General features: G+C 50.6%; 1 protein-coding gene and 1 pseudogene across 1 annotated transcript; both read left to right on the plus strand.

Annotated features, from left to right (window-relative positions):
* Positions 1-974: 974 nt before the first annotated feature.
* CES4A (carboxylesterase 4A) lies at positions 975-18,165 on the plus strand. Its single transcript, XM_056136123.1, has 14 exons — positions 975-1,032; positions 5,402-5,603; positions 9,585-9,726; positions 9,812-9,945; positions 10,233-10,386; positions 12,504-12,608; positions 12,691-12,795; positions 12,962-13,000; positions 13,608-13,748; positions 14,209-14,289; positions 14,760-14,913; positions 15,454-15,585; positions 15,781-15,853; positions 17,976-18,165. The coding sequence occupies exons 1-14, from the start codon at positions 975-977 to the stop codon at positions 18,163-18,165; spliced, it is 1,710 nt and encodes a 569-aa protein (XP_055992098.1).
* LOC130044539 (uncharacterized) lies at positions 3,862-3,961 on the plus strand (annotated as a pseudogene).
* Positions 18,166-18,760: the final 595 nt, after the last annotated feature.

Consider the following 18,760-nt stretch of genomic DNA (forward strand, 5'->3'; position numbering starts at 1 on the left):
CTTGCTTATTTCCTGTGGCCCCCATGTCCTACCAGTTGGTCCCATTCCATGACCTGCCTTGATGAGATGTTTCACCTGTAGTCCCCTGGAGGTAAAAATCCTGGAGGCCCACAGTGGGCCATAGGGTTTTCAGTTGAGAAATGCTGTTGTAAGCTTTGATCATCTGCCAGGCTCAAGGAGAATGAAGTCATAGGTCAAACCTAACTGCACCATCCCCCTACTTTTCCACTCCCTCAGTTCTGCCCAGCCAGGGAGAGAATGTCTAGGAGCCAAACGTGGTACTGGGGGAGAGCCTTAGACCTGGGTGGTCTAAGGCTGCCCTGGTAGCTTCCAACCTCCTATGAGGCCTCTCTTTACTGGGCCAAGCCTCAATCCTAACAACTCAGGGAACCTTCCAGCAGCTCTCAGGGAACCTTGTACTGCTCTGAATTCCCCTATCATGGCTGCTTCCTGACTCATTGCCCCAAGTGCATGGTGAGTTGGTGAAGGCCGTGACCCTCTCGCTCCTGCTCCTCTGGGCCTTCACAGCCAAGAGTCTGCCACCGAAGGGCGTTTCCTGCCAGACTCAGGATTTGTGAGGAAAGATGGGGTATGCTGAAGAGAGACAGGACAGAGCAGCGGGGAGAAGGGAGACCTGAGAGCCATTAAATCTTTACCAAGAGGAAACGGGGGGCGGGGAGCAGGAGGACCTGTACCACAGCTCTGTGCCAGTTGAGCACTGACTGTTCACTCCTCTGAGCTCCAACTGAATAGGCATTGCAGCCGGAAACAGCTTTTAAGAGCCAAAACCATCTATTGTGACCTGTCACCCGACGGCAGACACAATGCCAGTCACCATTTCTCCCGCCCCAGCACCTGCTGATAAGGACTGAAGGAAGGAAGATAAAAATGGGACTGCCCAGTGCTCTCAGGCCAACAGCTGCCCCGTGGACAACGCCACAGCCTGTGCCCAAGGCCTGAGCGGCTACCAGAATATGAACTGGATTCTGCACCTGAGCGTCATCCTCTGCCTAATGGGGCTCACGGCTCTGGGTAAGCTCCCATCCTTCCCTCAGGGCTCAGACGCGGGATGCAAGGCATAGGGGCAGGTCCTGGGGGCAGCTAAGGTATAAAAAAAGGTCTGAGTAGATGTGGGACAGAGTTTCTGTGTACTGATCCAGCCACCAGGTGGGAATCTGAGCACTTCTGTTCTTACAAAACAGAGCCGATAATTCATACTACTCTGTTTCTAGCTTGATTTTATATTTATAGGTTTTATACAATGACTATAATATAAAATGAGTATAGTATTTCTTGTATGCATACATGTACATATATGTATTTCTGAGTCAAAGATACAGAGATGTATCTACCTTCTGCAACCATGAGCCAGATCAAAACTTTCCCAGCATGCCACATGCCCCTTTGCAGTTAATATCATCAAGGTAACCACAATTCTGACTTCTATTATAAAAAAAAATCTATACATTAAATTTTTTATTTCAGTAAAATATGGCTAAAATTACTATTAACATATTGCACATAAAACCACTACTAAATGTATTCTCGTTTAGTTTGGGGGCCACATCCAGTGATGCCTAAAGCCCTCTCTTTAATCACTCCTGGCAATGCTCAGGGAACTATACAGGATGCCAGGGATCCAACAAGGCAAACACTCTACCAACTGTGCTATTGCTCCAGCCCTATTAACATATTCTTTTTGGTGCAGATTTCACATAGCTGTGACAGCAGCATATGGTCTATGTTATACTCTGCTTTTGTTTTGTTTTGTTTTAACCTAAAATCTTATCATCAGGAGTTTGTAGTTGGAGCTCAGACCCTGGCAGTCTCAGGCTATGAGTGTTGATTTGTGGCTTGTTTTTATTTTCTTTTTTGGGTCACACCAGGCAATTCAGGGATTACTCCTGGTTTTGCACCCAGGAATTACTCCTGGCAGTGCTTGGGGGACCATATGGGACACTGGGAATAGAACCTGGGTCGGCCGCATGCAAGGTAAACGTCCTACCTGCTGTCCTATTGCTCCAGCCCCATGAGTGTTGATTTGTTCTCACTCTGTGACACAAGACTTCAGTCCCTGAAGGTCTTGTTATTCATGCATTTCAGACCATTTTCTTAAGGAAAGTGAAATTTCTGAGTCAAAGCGTGTGAACACTTGATGACTCCTACGTTTTGCTCAATCATTTTCCCCCAGGGTGGAATTACTCCTCCACCATCAGTGGATGCCAAAGTTGGGGACATCATTTAAACCATCATGGCTCCAGCTAAGTTTTGGGATGACACATTCCCAGTGTGACCTGCAGTTACAGATGTCGCTCCACTCAACCGTCCATCTCCACCTTTGTAGGGTCTGATAATAATAATATTTGCCCTATAATTTTTTCAGGATAAGGTGAAATAATGCACCTCAAGTGTTGGGCAAACACCAGGTATAACAAACGATAAGCAAATCATAGTTGTTGGCTAGTCAGTCAGGAGTGAACCCAGGTATTTGATAGGGCTTAGCCATCTGGCTCATCCTTGGAGACTTCAGGCTGGTCACTGTCCCTCCCTGGGCTTCTGGACCTCCGGCAATTCCTTCCTGGACCCATGAGAATTCCATAGGCGAGGCCCCATGAAATGGCTAAAGGACTCTAACTACAAAGCACTCACACCTGAGGGTAAAATGATCTCTTGGCCCTGTTGTCCCATCTCTGTGCCTCAAGGGCTTTCTCTGCAGTCATTTCTTCCTGCCCAGTGTCCTCGCATAAAAACATAGAAACTTGGAGACATCAGAAGAGAGGTGTCCTTGGGCACCTGGAGGTGGGGGTGTGAGAGTGAGCTCTGTCACCCCAACTCCCAGTGTGACTCCAGAGAACAGTTGCATAAAAACTTTCTGGAAAGGTTTGTGAATCTAATTTCCAGGTGCAACCTAGAGATTCTCATTCAAACCAGGTGAAGTAATCCTAGGAATCTGGATTCTCACAAAGGTTTTGAATCAAATAATTCAGCTAAACAGTCTGGCTTAATAATATTTGGAGAAGTAGGACTGAAGCAATAGTACAGTGGGTAAGAGGTTTGCTTTGCACTTGGCTGGCCTGATTTCCACCTCCAGCATCCCATATGGTCCCTGAGCAGTCAGGAGTGATTCCTGAGTGCAGAGCCAGGAGTAACCCCTGAGCATTGCTGGGTGTGGCCCAAAAATAAACAAATAAACAAATAAAAGAATCTCACCAGCTCTGTCTTTAATAATAATAATAATAATAATAATAATACTTGGATCAGGACCCAGGAATGCAGCTTACTAGTACAGTGTCCTCCTTACATGCTTTGCTTTGTTTTGATTAATGTTTGGGGGCTATATCTGGCAGTGCTCTGGAGTTACTCCTGGGCGTCCTTGTAGGGGTGCTCAAGAAATCATGTGGTGCCAGGGATGAAACTGAGATTGGCCTCATGCATGGCAAATGCCTTCGTTACCCACTATACTATTTCTCTGGCCAGTGCCTTTCATGCTTGAGGCCGTGAGTTCAATCCCCAGCCCACATTGGGTGGGCATGATCTTAGCAAGTCAGTGTGATCCCAAGTGCACCAGGACCAACGAGGTTGCATGCACCACAAATTGGTGTAAGAACCATACAACCAAGTGTGTAACCCGCACCCCCACCCCCACCCACCCCAGTAAACACCACAACCAGGTGTGTGACTCCTGGGCCCAACAACAACAAAGGGAAGGAGAGAGGGGAAGTAATACTGAGATCAGATTTGCTTTCTGTTGCCTGTAGATGAGCCCAGGGGACAGGGCACAGAACAACATAAGATATGAGACCCTTGGTAAGGGGGTGGGAAAGCAGGGTGAGTGCCTAGGACAAGGAGCACCAACTGGGCTCACTTCAGGAGCAAATATACTAAAACTGGAAGGATACAGAGATTAGCGTGGCCCTTGCACAAGGATGACACGCAAATTCAGGAAGCATTCCAGATTTTTCATAGAATGACTGCACTCATTCATGGAATATAAAATAACATAATATGAGACAGACACCCCAGGACAGTAGAGACAAGGGCCAGGAAGATTGTTCCATAGTTGGAAGCCTGCCTCATGAGCTGTGGGAGAAGGCAGCTGGGATAGAGAAAGGATCAGTAAGTCAATGATGGTTAGAGGGATCGCTTGGGATGGGAGATGTGTGCTGAAAGTAGATAAAAGACCAAACGTGATGGCCTCTCAGTATCTGTATTGCAAACTGTAATGCCCAAAAGTAGACAGTATGGGGGAAATTGTATGCCATAGAGGCAGAGGGAGGGTTGGAATGGGTGGGAGAGAATACTGGGGACATTGGTGGTGGAAGCTGTGCACTGGTGGAGGGACGGGTGTTTAATCCTAGTATGACTGAAACTCAAACATGAAAGCTTTGTAACTGTATCTCATGGCGATTCAATCAAAACAATTTTTAAAAAGCACCCATTGAAAACAGCTAAATCCAACCTAGTCTAGTTTATATCTATTCCAACAGCAAGTTAGATGTAGGAATGCTTGTTACACATATGTGAATGTATGCTTGGCATGGATACAGTATGGCCTGTGTCTAACTACTTACATGGTTATGTTAGACATATACAAGCGTGCCTTTAACTCTTCAATTTCTACATATTCTATTGTTTTGTTCTTTTGGGTATTTTCCTTGAGTCGGGGTGGGGTAGGCCACATCCAGCTGTGCTCAGGTTAACTCCTGAATCTGTTGCTCAGGGATCACCCCTGGCAGTCCTTGAGGAACCAAGTGCAGTGCTGGGAATGGAACCCAGTCAGTCGAATGCAAGGCCAGCAGACCACCTGCTGAGCTGTTTTGCCAACCCCATTGCATGTTGCTATGTAAAGGTAAAGGTAAAGGCCCTCCCGTTGATCGTCGATTTGCTCGAGCGGGCCCAGTAACGTCTCCGTTGGAGACTTTGTTGTTACTGTGTCTGGCATATCGAATTTCTCATGTGTGCATAAATCTGCATGTATGAGGCTCTAGGTTTGACCCCCAGCACCAAAACCAATTTGCATGCCCCTAAATCCATGTAAGTGTATATATGCAGAAGTATGTGTGCATGACTTCTTGCCAGAAATATGGTGTGCAGGTGTTAGCAATACACACAAAAAAGGCATGGTCATATTGATTACAAACAAGCAGAAATCAAAAGAAACAATTTATAGACATCTGACAAGTTAGATGACACAAAGAGAATGCGTTTGAATGACTTAAAATCACTCTCATGCACCTACATACACAGCTTTGAAACCTTAACAAGAAAGGGGAAAAAACAACATAGAAAAAGTGGCAAATCACAATTGCCATGAGAAGTCTGGCTGTTTCTGGGGGTGGGTGCATGGTCACCGGGCCAGGGTTGCTCGGGTGGCCAGGTGAACTTTCCCCTCTCTTCCTAGGGAAGTTGCACGTCAAGAATCCTCTGGTGGCTACTAAATATGGGATCCTCCAAGGAAAGCAGGTGCATGTCCGGAAGACGCCCATCAATGTCTTCCTGGGAATCCCCTTCGCCAAGCCTCCTGTGGGCGCCCGCAGGTTTGCTGCCCCTGAGCCGCCAGAGCCATGGGAAGGAATCAGAGCTGCCACCAGCCACGGCCCTTCGTAAGACCCCACAGCCTGGAAGAGGGCAGACCCTAAGTGGGAGGTGGATGATAGCTCACCTCGGGGCTAGGGTTTAAACAGAGCATGGAAAAGAACACAGCAGGGGATCACAGGCTCTAGCCTGTGTTTCCAAAGCTATAGGACATGGTGATTGGTTCAGTGGGGCTAAAGGCACTGATAATGTTCTCAGTGCTTTCCTTTTTTCCTTCCTTCCTTCCTTACTTCCTTCCTTCCGTCCTTCCCTCCCTCTTCCCTTCTTTCACATTCTTTTATTTTCCCTCCTTTCTTTTTCTCTCTTTCTCTTTCTTTCTTTCTTCCTTTCTTTCTTTCTTTCTTCCTTTCTTCCTTCCTTTCCCTCTCTCTTTTGTTTTGGTTTTAGGGTCACATCCTGAAGTGCTCAAAACTTACTCCAGGCTCTGTGCTCAGGGATCACTCCTGCCAGTGCTTAGGGGACCAGATATGGTGCCAAGGATAGAACCTGGGTCGGCTATAAGCAAGATAAGCACTTAACTGCTATATTATCTCTCTAGCTCATGGTTCTCTTAAGGGAACCTTAAGACAACCTTAGTCTTAGTCTCAGATGCCTCCAGTATCTGAGAAGCCAGAAGCACGTGAGAAGCAATGCTCACATACACACAACATGAAAAAAATAAATACATATATACATAGCACAGCGGGTAGGGCGTTCGCCTTACAAGCGGCCAACATGGCCGACCCGAGTTCGATTCCTCCGCCCCTCTCGGAGAGCCCGGCAAGCTACCGAGAGTATTCGATATGCCAGACACAGTAACAACAAAGTCTCCAATGGAGACGTTACTGGGCCCGCTCGAGCAAATCGACGATCAACGGGAGGGCCTTTACCTTTACCTTTACCTTACTCACACACTGAGCCCCGATCTCTTCCTTCTCCCTTGGATCTTGAGTCCAAGAGCAAAGCCACCCCAGGACCTCCATAGGAGATGAGCCCACTTTCCATTTGAATGTCCTCATGATTGCAAGTCCTGAGTCATCTGAAGTTCTGGGACAGGGGCTGCTCTCCAGGCATCGGGCTTGGCAGTCTACCCAAAATAAGTGTGTTCATTCAAGTGTGTTTATTCAGGCCATTGAGTAACCCACTGTCCAGAACATTCTGTGATAAGTACTAGCAATGTTTAATGTCAGATAAAGTATGGATTTATGAAAATGTCTGTTGTGAAAACTTGGGTATCAGGTGACATAAGAAATGACAGCCAGTAGCCCTGGTGTCTAGTCATTAGCAGCAGAGTATCTGATTTAGAAGAGGAATGATTGTAACTGGAATACCATGGGGGTTACTTAGCAAGCTGACCACAGGGGGACAAGCCTAGGGATTCAGAACACTGTGTGAATGCCATGAGGAACCAATGATTCAGGTGGGCCTAACAAGGGAGTATCCCTGCTAGAGCCCTTGGGATTATGGGTTTAGAGACTGGGGTTACCACTGCATGGGCATCTGGGTGTCTGACAGTTGGCATCAGCTATCAGACAAGGGCTGTTTGGAATACACAGTGCAGGTGTAAGAATTGTGATGGGGACACTGGAGATAGAGTGCAGTGGGCAGGGCTCTTGCCATGAATGTGGCCACCCTGGGTTTGATGCAGCATCCCATATGGTTTTCCAAGCCCTTCCAGGAGTGATCCCTAAGTACAGAACTAAGAACAAGCCCTAAGTACTACCAGTGTGGATGTAAAAACATAACTGTGGATGAATTAGAAGGAGAATGGGGGGGGGGGGTGAATGTAAGGAGGGAACAGGGAGACAGGAAGCAATTAGAGAGAGAGTGGCTTCAACAGCAGTCATTTCACTGAAAGTGGTAAGGATAGTAATATTCAAGATTTATTGGAGGTGGGGAGACTATTATGCTTAGGGATTTGAACCACTGTTGCAGCTCTAGTCACATACCAGGTGATGTCTCTCTGGCCTTCCAGGTTTATTTTAAAGGGACAATTGGAAGGATTTGTTGAAAAACAAAGTGAAAGTCATGAGGGAAGTCATCAAAGACAATGACTAATTTGGGCCAGAGCAGCAAGGGAAACGGGCTTATTTACCAAATGAAGAAGCTGGGAACACCATAATGGGTGTAGTCCCAGAGCACTACTGGATAGGACAAAAAACAAAACCTAGAATGTGCTAGGCACAGGGGCCAGAGCCATAGTATAGCAGGTAGGTGCTTGCCTTGCACATAGCTGACAGGGGCTCAAACCCCAGCATTTGACTCCCCTGGCACTGTCAGGAATGATCCATGAGCACAGAGCTAGAAGTAAGCCCTGAGCACTCCCAGATGTGCTCCCCTCTCCCAAAAAAGAATGTGTTTGGTACAGGCCACACTGGGGTCACCCCTATCCCAACTCCAGATGCGCAATTTCTCCTTTACTTTCCAGCCTTTCATCCTGGGTTTGCCCGTGTTCTTCTTTAGGGCATCATTTAATTGCTTTTTGACTTTCTCTTTCTGGATGAATCTACATGAATTTCTTTCCTTTGGGTCTTTCTCTTTTCATTTTCCTTGGAATTAGTAGCTTCTCTCCATAAAACTATTTTACTATGCAAATGCACACATATGCATATATGCACAAGCGCACACGCGCGCGCGCGCACACACACACACATGCATGCACGCACGCACACTGAAGGATGGGACAAGAAAACAGAGGAAGAAACATGCAGACAGGGCTTCCTGTTCTGTGAAATGGGCTCAGCCCCAGTGGTTGTGAAAACCACATAGGGCTAAACTGACGGGGAGAAAAGGCAGGGTGACCTGCCAGCAAATACTGAGTTCACTCCAGGCCTCCAGGGACTTGTCCAGTGGCCAGAATTCAAAGCACTTGGCAATCCTCCATCTCTGCCCCTGGGAAATTATATACATGTCCTCTTGTGGGAAGAAACACAAAATAACTACTAGTGGGACGGAGTAATAATACAGCAGGTAAGTTGTTTGCCTTGCATGCAGCCGACTCAGGTTCAATTCCCATAATACCATATGGTCCCCCAAGCACTGCCAGGAATAATTCCTGAGTGCAGAGCCAGGAGTGACCCCCTGAGCATTACCAAGTTTGACCCAAAAAATAAAATAACAATGAATAATAATAATAGTAATAACTCTGATAGGGGGCTAGAGCAATGGTATAGTGAGTAGGGCATTTGCCTTGCATGTGACCAACCAGGGTTTGAAAATCCTCAGCACCCATATGGTTCCCTGAGTGCAGAGCCTGGAGTAAGCTCTGAGCACTGCCAGGTTTGGTCCTAAAACAAAACAAAAAATAACTATGATCCAGCACTTTAGTTGAGGTGGATGGAGCTTTGAGACGTTTCAGCAGAGAGGGTGCCACTTGAACTAGTCCGTAAACAGGAGCAAGTGTTTCCCAGGCAGAGAAGGCATTTGGCCAAAAAGGACATGGGCTTGGAGGAGGGAGGTTTGGAGGAATAACGGATGCAAAGAGGGTAACCCCTCCTCCCATCACTTGGATGAGTGGAGCTTTTGCCTGAGGGGGAGTCAGTGTGGGATTTGTACTTGCTACCCCTCCACTTAGGAAGAGTATGAGGGACTTGATAGGTATGAAGTGGCAGGGAAGTTGCCTGGGGGAGGACTCAGAGGACCCTGGAACGTGTGAGGGTGAGGGGGGGACTCTCCCTGAGCCCATTAGGAGGCAGATGAGAAACTGAAGGGACAGCCATGGCATGAGAGTCGGCACCCCACTCTTTGACTCGAAACCAATTGGATCTCCAGAATTTCTTGCAGAGAGGAGGAGGGCACCTGACCTGGAGACCCAGGAGGCAGGATGCCAAGCTGCATCTACACCCTGGACCCTCACACTAGCAGAGGACACCCAACAGGGACACACACACACACACACACACACACACAACCTGGATTTTCCTGTGGGTTCTATTCCCTCCCTAAGGAATCATTCCCCTCGTTTCGACCCCGTACCCCAAACTGGGCCCCAACTCATACTGTGCTCGCAGGTGCCTTCAGGAGCCCTGGGGACAATTGAATTCCATATACCTCCACACGGGCAAACACTACACGTGGATGCACTTCAGCGAGGACTGCCTGTACCTGAACGTGTACGGGCCGGCGCGCGCGCCCGGGGATCCCCTTCTGCCGGTGGGTGCTCTCACAATCTTCAACCCTGCGCCCCCCACATTAAGCCACCACACCGCCCAGCTCCAACCTCAGCCTTCCCTGCCAGGTGATGGTTTGGATCCCAGGAGGCGCCTTCCTCGTGGGCTCCGCTTCCACGTACGATGGCTCGGAGCTGGCAGCCCGCGAGAAAGTGGTACTGGTGGTTCTGCAGCACAGAGTAGGCATCCTGGGATTCCTAAGGTGCACACCTGGGTTCCGGAACGCGGCCTAGAGGGGAGGGGAGGGGCCTAGATGGGCGGGTGGGCGTGGTCTCTGGCGGAGGGCGGGGCCTGGTGAGGAAAGTCCGGCTCAGTACCCACCGCCTCGGTGGCGCGCGGCCCCTTTTCACTTTACATGATGCGTTTGCAGACCCGGGTGTCTGACTCGGACTAGGCGGGGCGAGGCGGGGTTCGGAGGAGCCCCCGCAGGATCCCTTAGTACCCAGGTGTCTCGGCTCCGGACCCTGACCTTGAGCTTCGCACGCTCAGCACCGGCGACAGCCATGCCCGGGGGAACTGGGGGCTGCTGGACCAGATTTTGGCTCTGAGCTGGGTGCAGAAGAACATCAGAGCCTTCGGCGGAGACCCAGGCCTCGTGACCCTCTTTGGTCAGTCTTCTGGGGCTGCATGCGTCTCGGGACTGGTGAGTGGGGTACCCAGAACGGCCCTGCACAGTCGCCAAACCCGCATGCTCTGACCGAGGCCGGGAACACACGGGATTCCAGTCCTGCGGACCTGCCCTCACCCCTGCCAGGGGAAGCGCCTCCCCTTGGCCACACACACACACACACACACACACACACACACACACACACACACACACACACACGCAGCTCCAGCCCCTAAACAGTCCTCGGATTTGGCTGCACTGGAGCCGCAAACCGAGTCTAGAAGGCAAGGGTTGGAGTGGAAGCTGCGCTCAGACACAGGCCCAGAGTTCAAACACCTGAGCTCCTGGTGTCAGGAAGCTCTTCTTGGTCTACTCACTCATTTAACATCCTCAGAAATCAGAAGGGGGAAAGAATTCTCTCCATATAGTCTACAAAAAGTTTTTTCTAGGTAAAGAAAATGAGACCCAGAGAAGTAAACAACTTTCCACTCGCTGGTGCTCAGGGTTTACTCCTGACTCTGACTCAGGAATCACTCCTGGTGATGCTTAGGGTCCATATGAGGTGTTGGGGATCAAACCCAGCTTGGCAGTGTGGAAGGCAAGCAGCTTACCCACTGTACTGTCGTTCAACCTCCAGAAACAAACAACTTTATCTGAGATGCAGTGAAAGATTTTGAGCAGGGGAGTCACATGTCAGATGTTTATTTTAAGTTGGCTCTGTCTGCATGACTGGGTTGGATCAAATCAATAGAGGCTGGGAGACCAGCTCCTTGGAGGGGATTCCTTCTCACAGGAGAGCACAAGGACTGGTTCTAAAATAGGGGCAGAGAAGATGAAGGTTAACGGATGGTTGCAGAGTGAGGCAAGAGGCCAGTGGACAGGATTGGGGTCACAGGGTATTGGATGAGCAGAAGAGACAGGGAGAGCCCTGGGATGAGAGAACTTTGGGGAGTAAGAGACAACACACAGATGGGGATTGACTGCAGCAACTTTGAGATAGATGAAGCCTGAGGTGTCCAAGGGGCAACATGAGAAAACTCAGATAGAGATGTTTCCTGACATGGGCAGCCGGAAAGGCTAAGAGCAGTCAGAGGAAATAACTGGGGAAGAAGCATAACCAGGGCCACAGTCAGGGCTAGGGGGATAGTCAAAGGGCCAGAACACATGCCTGACATACAGTGTCCTATGTCCAATTTCTAGAACCAGCTGGCCTCCTGAGCACCAGGTATGACCCTGGTGGCTCGAGCACCACTGGGGAAGTTACAAAAAAAAGAAGAAGAAGAAGAAAGTGAAGAGGAGGAGGAGGAGAAGGAAGAGGAGGAGGAGGAGGAGTAGGAAAAGGAGAGAAGGAGGTGGAGGAAGAGGAGGAGGAAAAGGAGGAGGAGGAGGAGAAGGAGAAGGAGGAGGAGAAGGAGAGGGAGAGGGAGAAGAGGAGGAGGAGGAGGAGGAGGAGGAGGAGGAGGAAGAGGTGGAGGAGGAGGAGGAGGAGGAAGAGGAAGAAGAAGAGGAAGAAGAAGAAAAAGAAGAAGAAGAAGAAGAAGAAGAAGAAGAAGAAGAAGAAGAAGAAGAAGAAGAAGAAGAAGAAGAAGAAGCTGGTGTTGCATGCCGCCAACCCGGGTTTGATCCTCGGTACTGCATATAGTCCCCTCAGTACCGACAGGGATCACCCCCTGAGCATAGAGCCAGGAATAGCCCTAAGCACTGGTGGGCATGTAGCCTGTCCCCCAACCAAAAAGAGGAAAACAGTAGAGTTCCCCAATTTCCAGTCTAGTAGCTGATTCCTTCTGTTTACTAGTAGAACCCCTTACACAAGCTCATATCACCCCTAGAATTCCTGGAGCTACTGTCTAGATCAGGATTTGGGGGTTCGAAGGTAGGATGGCACCAATTCTAGGTCAAGGATGCCAACACATGGCCCAGAAAGGTAGTATAGTGTGTAGGGCACTTATTTTGCAGAGGGCTGACCTGGGTTTGATCCTTGGAATCCCATATGATCCCCTGAGCACTGCCAGGGGTGACTCCTGAGTGAAGAGCCAGGAGTAAGCCCTGAGCATTGCCAAGTGTGACCCCAAAACTGGAAAAAAAGATGCCAACTGCTAGACTGGCCCCCACCTCTGTTGTTCATGCATGCCATGCTTGCCTCCTTGTAGATGCTGTCCCCCCTAGCCCGGGGTCTCTTCCACCGGGCCATTTCACAGAGTGGCACTGCACTCTTCAGCCTCTTCATCACTCCTGACCCGCTCCAAGTGGCCAAGGTGGGTGTCTTCTCTCATGGAGGGCACAGCATGCAAGGATCCAAGGGCTGTTCCCCACATGGAGTTCCCCTTCTCTCCATAGAAAATTGCTCACCAGGCAGGCTGCCAACACAACAGCACACGGAGTCTGGTGGACTGCCTGCGGGCACTACCGGCATCTGAGCTCATGCGCGTGTCCAGGAAGATGGTAGGGAGCCCCACCTCTAAGCACCTTGGTATGGCCCCCCATTCCTGCCCACCCCCACCACCCCAGGAACTCTGTCTCAGAGTACACTGGGCTTTTAACTTGAGATAACTTGGGTTTAACTCAGGGCACACTGCTTTTTAACTCGAATCCCCTCTTTCCCCTATAGAAATTCTTCCACCTCAACTCCCAGAAGGACCCTCAGGAGGTGAGCAGACCCCATTTGGGAATGCTAGTATTTGCTGGACAACTGCAGTAGATAGGCACTCAGGCTAACCCCAAGGCCAAGATCCCTTCCCAAGCTGGGCTGGAGCTGTGGAGAGAAGAGATAATAAACACTATAACCAAATAGTTCGCCAGCTTAGAAGTTCATCAGCAAACAACACTGGGTGGAGCAGAGGAAGATCTGGGTGATTGGAGGAGGCAGGTGGTGGAGAGGGACGGGGTCGAAATAGAAGGGTCAGAAGCAGAGATGGGACCAGGCACTTGCCTTGCACAAGGCCAACCCCAGTTCAACACTCAGCAACACATAGGGTCTCCTGAGCTCTGCAGGAGTGATCCATGAGCACCACTGGGAGTGACCCAACTTCCCCCCAAACGATAAATAAATTGAAACAGAGAAGCCTTCATGGGGAAGGGAGTGAGCTGTGTAGATACTTGCAGGGAGCCCCCCAAATGCAAGTAGCCTGGTCCTGCCTACGGTCACCGAGTTCCAGACTTTTCCTGCTCAAGAGGCTCAGAGCTAGCTCAGTCCCTAGGCACCCTAAGCTTTAGGGGGGATGGAGAACCACCTGGAAACGTCCCTCCCCATGTAGATGGTATGGTTCCTGAGCTCCGTAGTGGACGGCGTGGTATTCCCAGACAACCCCATGGTCTCCCTGAGCCGGGGCCAGGTCGCACCTGTGCCATACCTTCTGGGCATCAACAGCTTGGAGTTCAACTGGGCCCTGCCCGCCGTAAGTGCAAAGGAGGGGTGCTCGCCACAGTGGGGTAGCAAAGGATGTCCATGGGGGAATGCTGGGCCCCAGGACAGATCCCAATGTTTGGAGCCTCCTTCCCTGTAGTGAGGTCCAGCCAGAAATTTGGGGTGGATACAAAGAGGTTTGGGGCCCCCACTCTTCAGATCATAGATTGTCAAGGCCGGCAAGAACATTCCTGATCCTCAAGGCAGCTGTAAATGATAGCGTCCTCCCTCGTTTCTGGGTGGGGGCAGATGTCCCCGTTCTTGAGGGTCCCTCCCAGCCCCACTTCAGCTCAGAGGGCTAGTGAGGAATTCAGCGGAATCAGGCAATGTTCATAGGCCCTCCCTGGGCTGGGCACTGCCTGTTTTGATGGGTGAGAACCTTCGGAGTTGGCACAACCTTGGCTGGAATTGCCTGAGCCTGGCCCACACCTCAGCTCTCGTCTCTTGGGCAGCTCCTGAAGATCTCAATGAACCGCCACTCAATGAGAAAGGAGGCCATCACCAAGATGCTCTGGAGAACCAGCACCCTGATGGTGAGGGGTCAGGCCAGCTGGCTGCTTGGTTGGGTTGGACAAAGCTAGTCACCAGACTCCGCCTTTTGTTTTTCTACTTAGTAGCCTTGTCCTTCACAAAGCACTTCCAGGTGGGATCAAGGCCCTCCTTGGAGGACCAGCATTTGGCCAGGGGACAGGGTGAGGAGGTGGCTCACAGGGCTGGAATGCATACTTCGCACATGGAAGCTATGGGTTCACCCCTGGCACTTCCTAGTTCCCTGAGCACCACCGGGAGTGGCCCCAAACAAAATAAAACAACATGGGTAAAATCAGCAGCAAAGAGGGAGAGTGTCCCAAGAAGCAACCCTTTATCCTTTGTCCTTTGTCCCTCTCCCACGGCAAACCCTTGGTGGGGGAGCTGAGCCTGAGCCCAGGTCCTTGGGTGCCTAATTCTAGCCTGGCTAGCACCCCAGACCTCAGCATGGTTCTTAGCTAGCTCCCCCGCCCAGAATATCACTAAGGAGCAGTTGCCACTCGTGGTGGAGGAGTACCTGGGCCAGATCGACGACCAAGACTGGAAGATGGTACGGAATCAAGTGATAGAGCTGGTTGGGGACGCGACCTTTTTGTATTCCACGCTGCGGGCTGCTCGCTACCACCGCGGTATGTAGGGTCGCCGGATGGCCACACCTCATTCTCTCCTGCTCTTTATTCACCTGCCCTCCATACCCCTGAGCAGGCATAGGATTCCAAAATGCTACCAAAGAGGCTCCTGCGAAAACATCCAAAAGGTGTCTTAGGGTTGACCATTCAGGCCAGAGTAGATCAACCACGGGAGATCACGTGGCAGGGAGGACCAATTGAGGGGCACTTGGGGATCCTGCCAGGTGAGGGAGAGCTGTGGAAACAGATGCAACTGAAAGGGGTCACGCTGAAGAACCTCAGATGCCAAGCCAGGAGAGGGCAGGTGCAGAAGAGTGGAGAGGAAGCTGGCCGTCAGACCCCCATCGGAGAACTCCGCCCCCTCTGTCTGCAGACGAGGAGCAACAGCTCAGGGAGGCAGCCCGGGCTCAGGAGGAAAGAGATGAGTGAAAGGGCTCCCTTGACTCTGCAGCCCAGGCGCTTTCCCCAGTGCTGGGATTCCTGGGCTGGATGAGATGCCAAGGAGATTCCCCGTAATTTAGTCAGTCCCCCTGTTCACAGACGCCGGCTTCCCTGTCTACCTATATGAGTTTCGGCACCGGGCTCCTGACTTCTTCATTCCCAAACCGCGCATGGACGGGGCTGACCACGGGGACGAGATCCACTTCGTCTTTGGGAGTCCTTTCTCCAAAGGTACTGAACCCGCCCCCCCCCCCCCGCAACCCCCCCACGCCATTCCCCCTTCCACTCACTGAGCACCAGCCACTCCCGATTACGGGCTGCTGCTCTCTGCTCTCCGGAAGGACAGCCCCAGCCTGGAGGCCAGGGTTTTCTGGGGGGTCCGCACCCCTTCTCCCTTTCAGAAGCCCCATCTCACTCTGCCCCCAGGCCATTCCACTGGTGAGGAGAGATTGCTGAGCCTCCGGATGATGAAATACTGGGCCAACTTTGCCCGCACAGGGTAAGCACGCCCCTCAGCCCAGCCAGTCAGGGCTCCAACAGAGCTCGGTCCAGTGACCAGTTGCTTCAGTTGTCCCTGCCTGTTCAAAGGGGTGTCACCATCCGACTAGGCTGAAGGCGCCTTCCTGTTTTTGCTTTTGGGCCACACCTGGCAGTGCTCAGAGTTTAATTTCTGGCTCTGTGCCCAGGGATTGCTCCTGGCTGGCTCAGGGGAACCATATGGAATGCCAGGGATCAAAGGCAAGACAAGCCCCCTGCACTCTATGATCTCTCTGGCCCTTTGAAGGTCTCTTCTTCCTCCCCCTTTCTCCCATCAGTCGGCAGATCCATAATGATCCTAGATTGTCTTCCTCCTTGTCCCTGGGCACATCCTTCCTTCACTCAAGCATCACAGTGCATTACTACTGCTGTCTTCTGCTTCCAATACTGGGAGTTGGAATTCTGAGATATCATAGACATGGCCCTCCATCCTCTAGCAGCTCCGTCATGCTTAACAAAAACATGAAATTTTTTAGTGTTTTAAAACATTATCTCTGTGGAGGGTGGGGGAGGAGGGCTGAGAGATAGCACAGGAGATGAGGCTTTTGCCTTGCTTATGGCTGACCGATGTCTTGCACCACATATGGTTCCCCAAACAACACCAGTGGTCCCTCCTCACCACTGCCAGGTGTGGCCCAATCCCTGTTCCCCCACCTTAACCCCACAGGAGAAAACAAAACACTGAATGACAATCTGGTATATCTCCGGTTTGGGGGTGGGGGTAGCAAGGCACTGTGAACATGCTGAGGAAGCACAGGAAGGCTGGACATTTGAGCTGGCTTTGGTGAGCCAGTGGCTCATTCCCTACATCCAAATTCTCTCTCCTTTCTAATCATCCTCCTAGTGACGCCCAAGAGGTTAATTCTGAAATGTCATCTGACCAAGTCATCTACTTAAAACTCCTTAAAAAAAAAAAACTACAAAAATGGGGCTGGAGCGATAGTACAGTGAGTAGGCCTTTTGCCTTGCACGCGGCCGATCTGGTTTGATTCCCAGCATCCCATAGGGTCCCCCGAGCACCGCCAGGAGTAATTCCTGAGTGCATGAGCCAGGAGTAATCCATGTGCATTGCTGGCATTGCTGGCTGTGACCCAAGAAGCAAAAGAAAAAAAAAACACAAAAAAAAACCTCTATTTTTGCGGGGCAGGGGGATAGGGGGGTGGTAGGAAACACCTGGTGGTGCTCGAGGCCCACTCCAAGTGGTGTTCAGTGGGAACATGTGGTGTCTGGAATCAAACCCGAGCTCCTACAGCAAAGTATGTGCTCCAGCCCTTTGCGCCATCTCTCCAGCCCCTGCTGAAAACTTTTTTTTCTTTTCTTTTTTTTTTTTTTTTTTTTGCTTTTTGAGTCACACCTGGCAATGCACAGGAAATACTCCTGGCTCTGCACTCAGGAATTACCCCTGCTGGTGCTCAGGGAACCATATGGGATGCTGGGAATCAAACCCAGGTCAGCCACGTGCAAGGCAAACGCCCTACCCACTGTGCTATCACTCCAGCACCCCTGCTTAAAATTCTTCATAGTTTCCCTTTTTCCCTATACCCCCAGTATAAAGTCCCAATTCCTTAACCTAACACAAAAATCTTCAAAATTTCTCTTGTGCCATTTCCTCCCCATACCTAGCCTTTTTGTATTTTTTTTTTTTTTGGTGAAACCTATATGAAAGCTTTTCTCCAAGCCTGATCCTGACCTGATCTCTCTCTCTCTCTCTCTCTCTCTCTCTCTCTCTCTCTCTCTCTCTCTCTCTCTCTCTCTCTCCCTCTTATTGGGTCACACTCAGTGGTATTTTTAGACTGCTCCTGTGTGGAGCCAAGGGTAGAATCTGGCCTCCAGAACTCAAACATACTCTCAGCCCTTGAGTTACCTCTCCAGCCCCACAATTCTAACTCTGGACTTGGTATTCCCTCTGCCCGGAAGACCCTGCCCATCACATACTTCCCTGCTCTTTCCTAAGAATCTGTGTAAATATGCCTGTAGAGTCCTTGGGCCCCATCCCCAAGGGAAGGGGAGTGAGGGGAGGTAAGGGATCAAGAGACAGGGTAGAGAGCTGTGTGAACCATCCTCTTCCTCCTTCCCTGGGGCAGAAATCCCAATGGTGAGAAGCTGCCCTGCTGGCCCCGCTACAACCAGGATGAGAAGTACCTGCAGCTGGATTTCACCGTGAGCGTGGGCGTGAAGCTCAAGGAGGAGAAGATGGCCTTTTGGTCGAGACTGCGCCAGGCTGAGGGCCCAAGAAGTAGAAGCATCCCTGAGGATGACAATGCAGGGGCCTAAGGGGATGTCCCACTACCCTGGCCTCAAGGACACTGGCCCTAGATACATCTGGGACAAGGGTCCTACCCTCCCAAATTTAGGATTGACCAAAGGCTCCCTATTACCTCTGGAACCAGAGCCCAGATTTTGTTTTTTGGTTGTTGTTCTTTTTTTTCTTTCTTGTTTTGGGTTTTTTTGGTTTTTATTCTTTGCTTTTTGTGTCGCACCCAGCGATGCACAGGGGATACTCCTGGCTCTGCACTCAGGAATCATTCCTGGCTGTGCTCGGGAGACCATATGGGATGCTGAGGATCAAACCCGGGTTGGCCACGTGCAAGGCAAATGCCCTACCAGCTGTGCTATCATTCCAGCCCCTTGTTTGGGTATTTTTTTTGCTTGTTTGCTTGTTTGTGAGACCACACTCAACTGTGACCAGGACTTACTCCTGCCTCTGTACTCAGGGATCACTTCTGGGAGGCTCAGGGAACCATCTGGGGTGCCAGGGATCGAGCCTTAGCCGGCCCCATGCAAGGCAAGAACCCTCCCTCCTGTACAATCGCTCAGGCCCCCAGAACCTCATGCTTAACCTGTTTTTTATGGCTTTGTTCCACCCTCT

This window comes from Sorex fumeus, unplaced genomic scaffold, assembly GCF_029834395.1.
Source record: "Sorex fumeus unplaced genomic scaffold, SorFum_2.1 ptg000122l, whole genome shotgun sequence".
NCBI lineage: Eukaryota > Metazoa > Chordata > Mammalia > Eulipotyphla > Soricidae > Sorex > Sorex fumeus.

Excerpts from the sequence above, each read along its gene's own strand:
- CES4A (XM_056136123.1), top strand. The coding sequence starts at position 975 with ATGAACTGGATTCTGCACCTGAGCGTCATCCTCTGCCTAATGGGGCTC. Across the intron at positions 10,387-12,503 it reads CTGCATGCGTCTCGGGACTG|ATGCTGTCCCCCCTAGCCCG; the intron begins GTGAGTGGGGTA and ends GCCTCCTTGTAG. Across the intron at positions 15,586-15,780 it reads TGGGAGTCCTTTCTCCAAAG|GCCATTCCACTGGTGAGGAG; the intron begins GTACTGAACCCG and ends CTCTGCCCCCAG.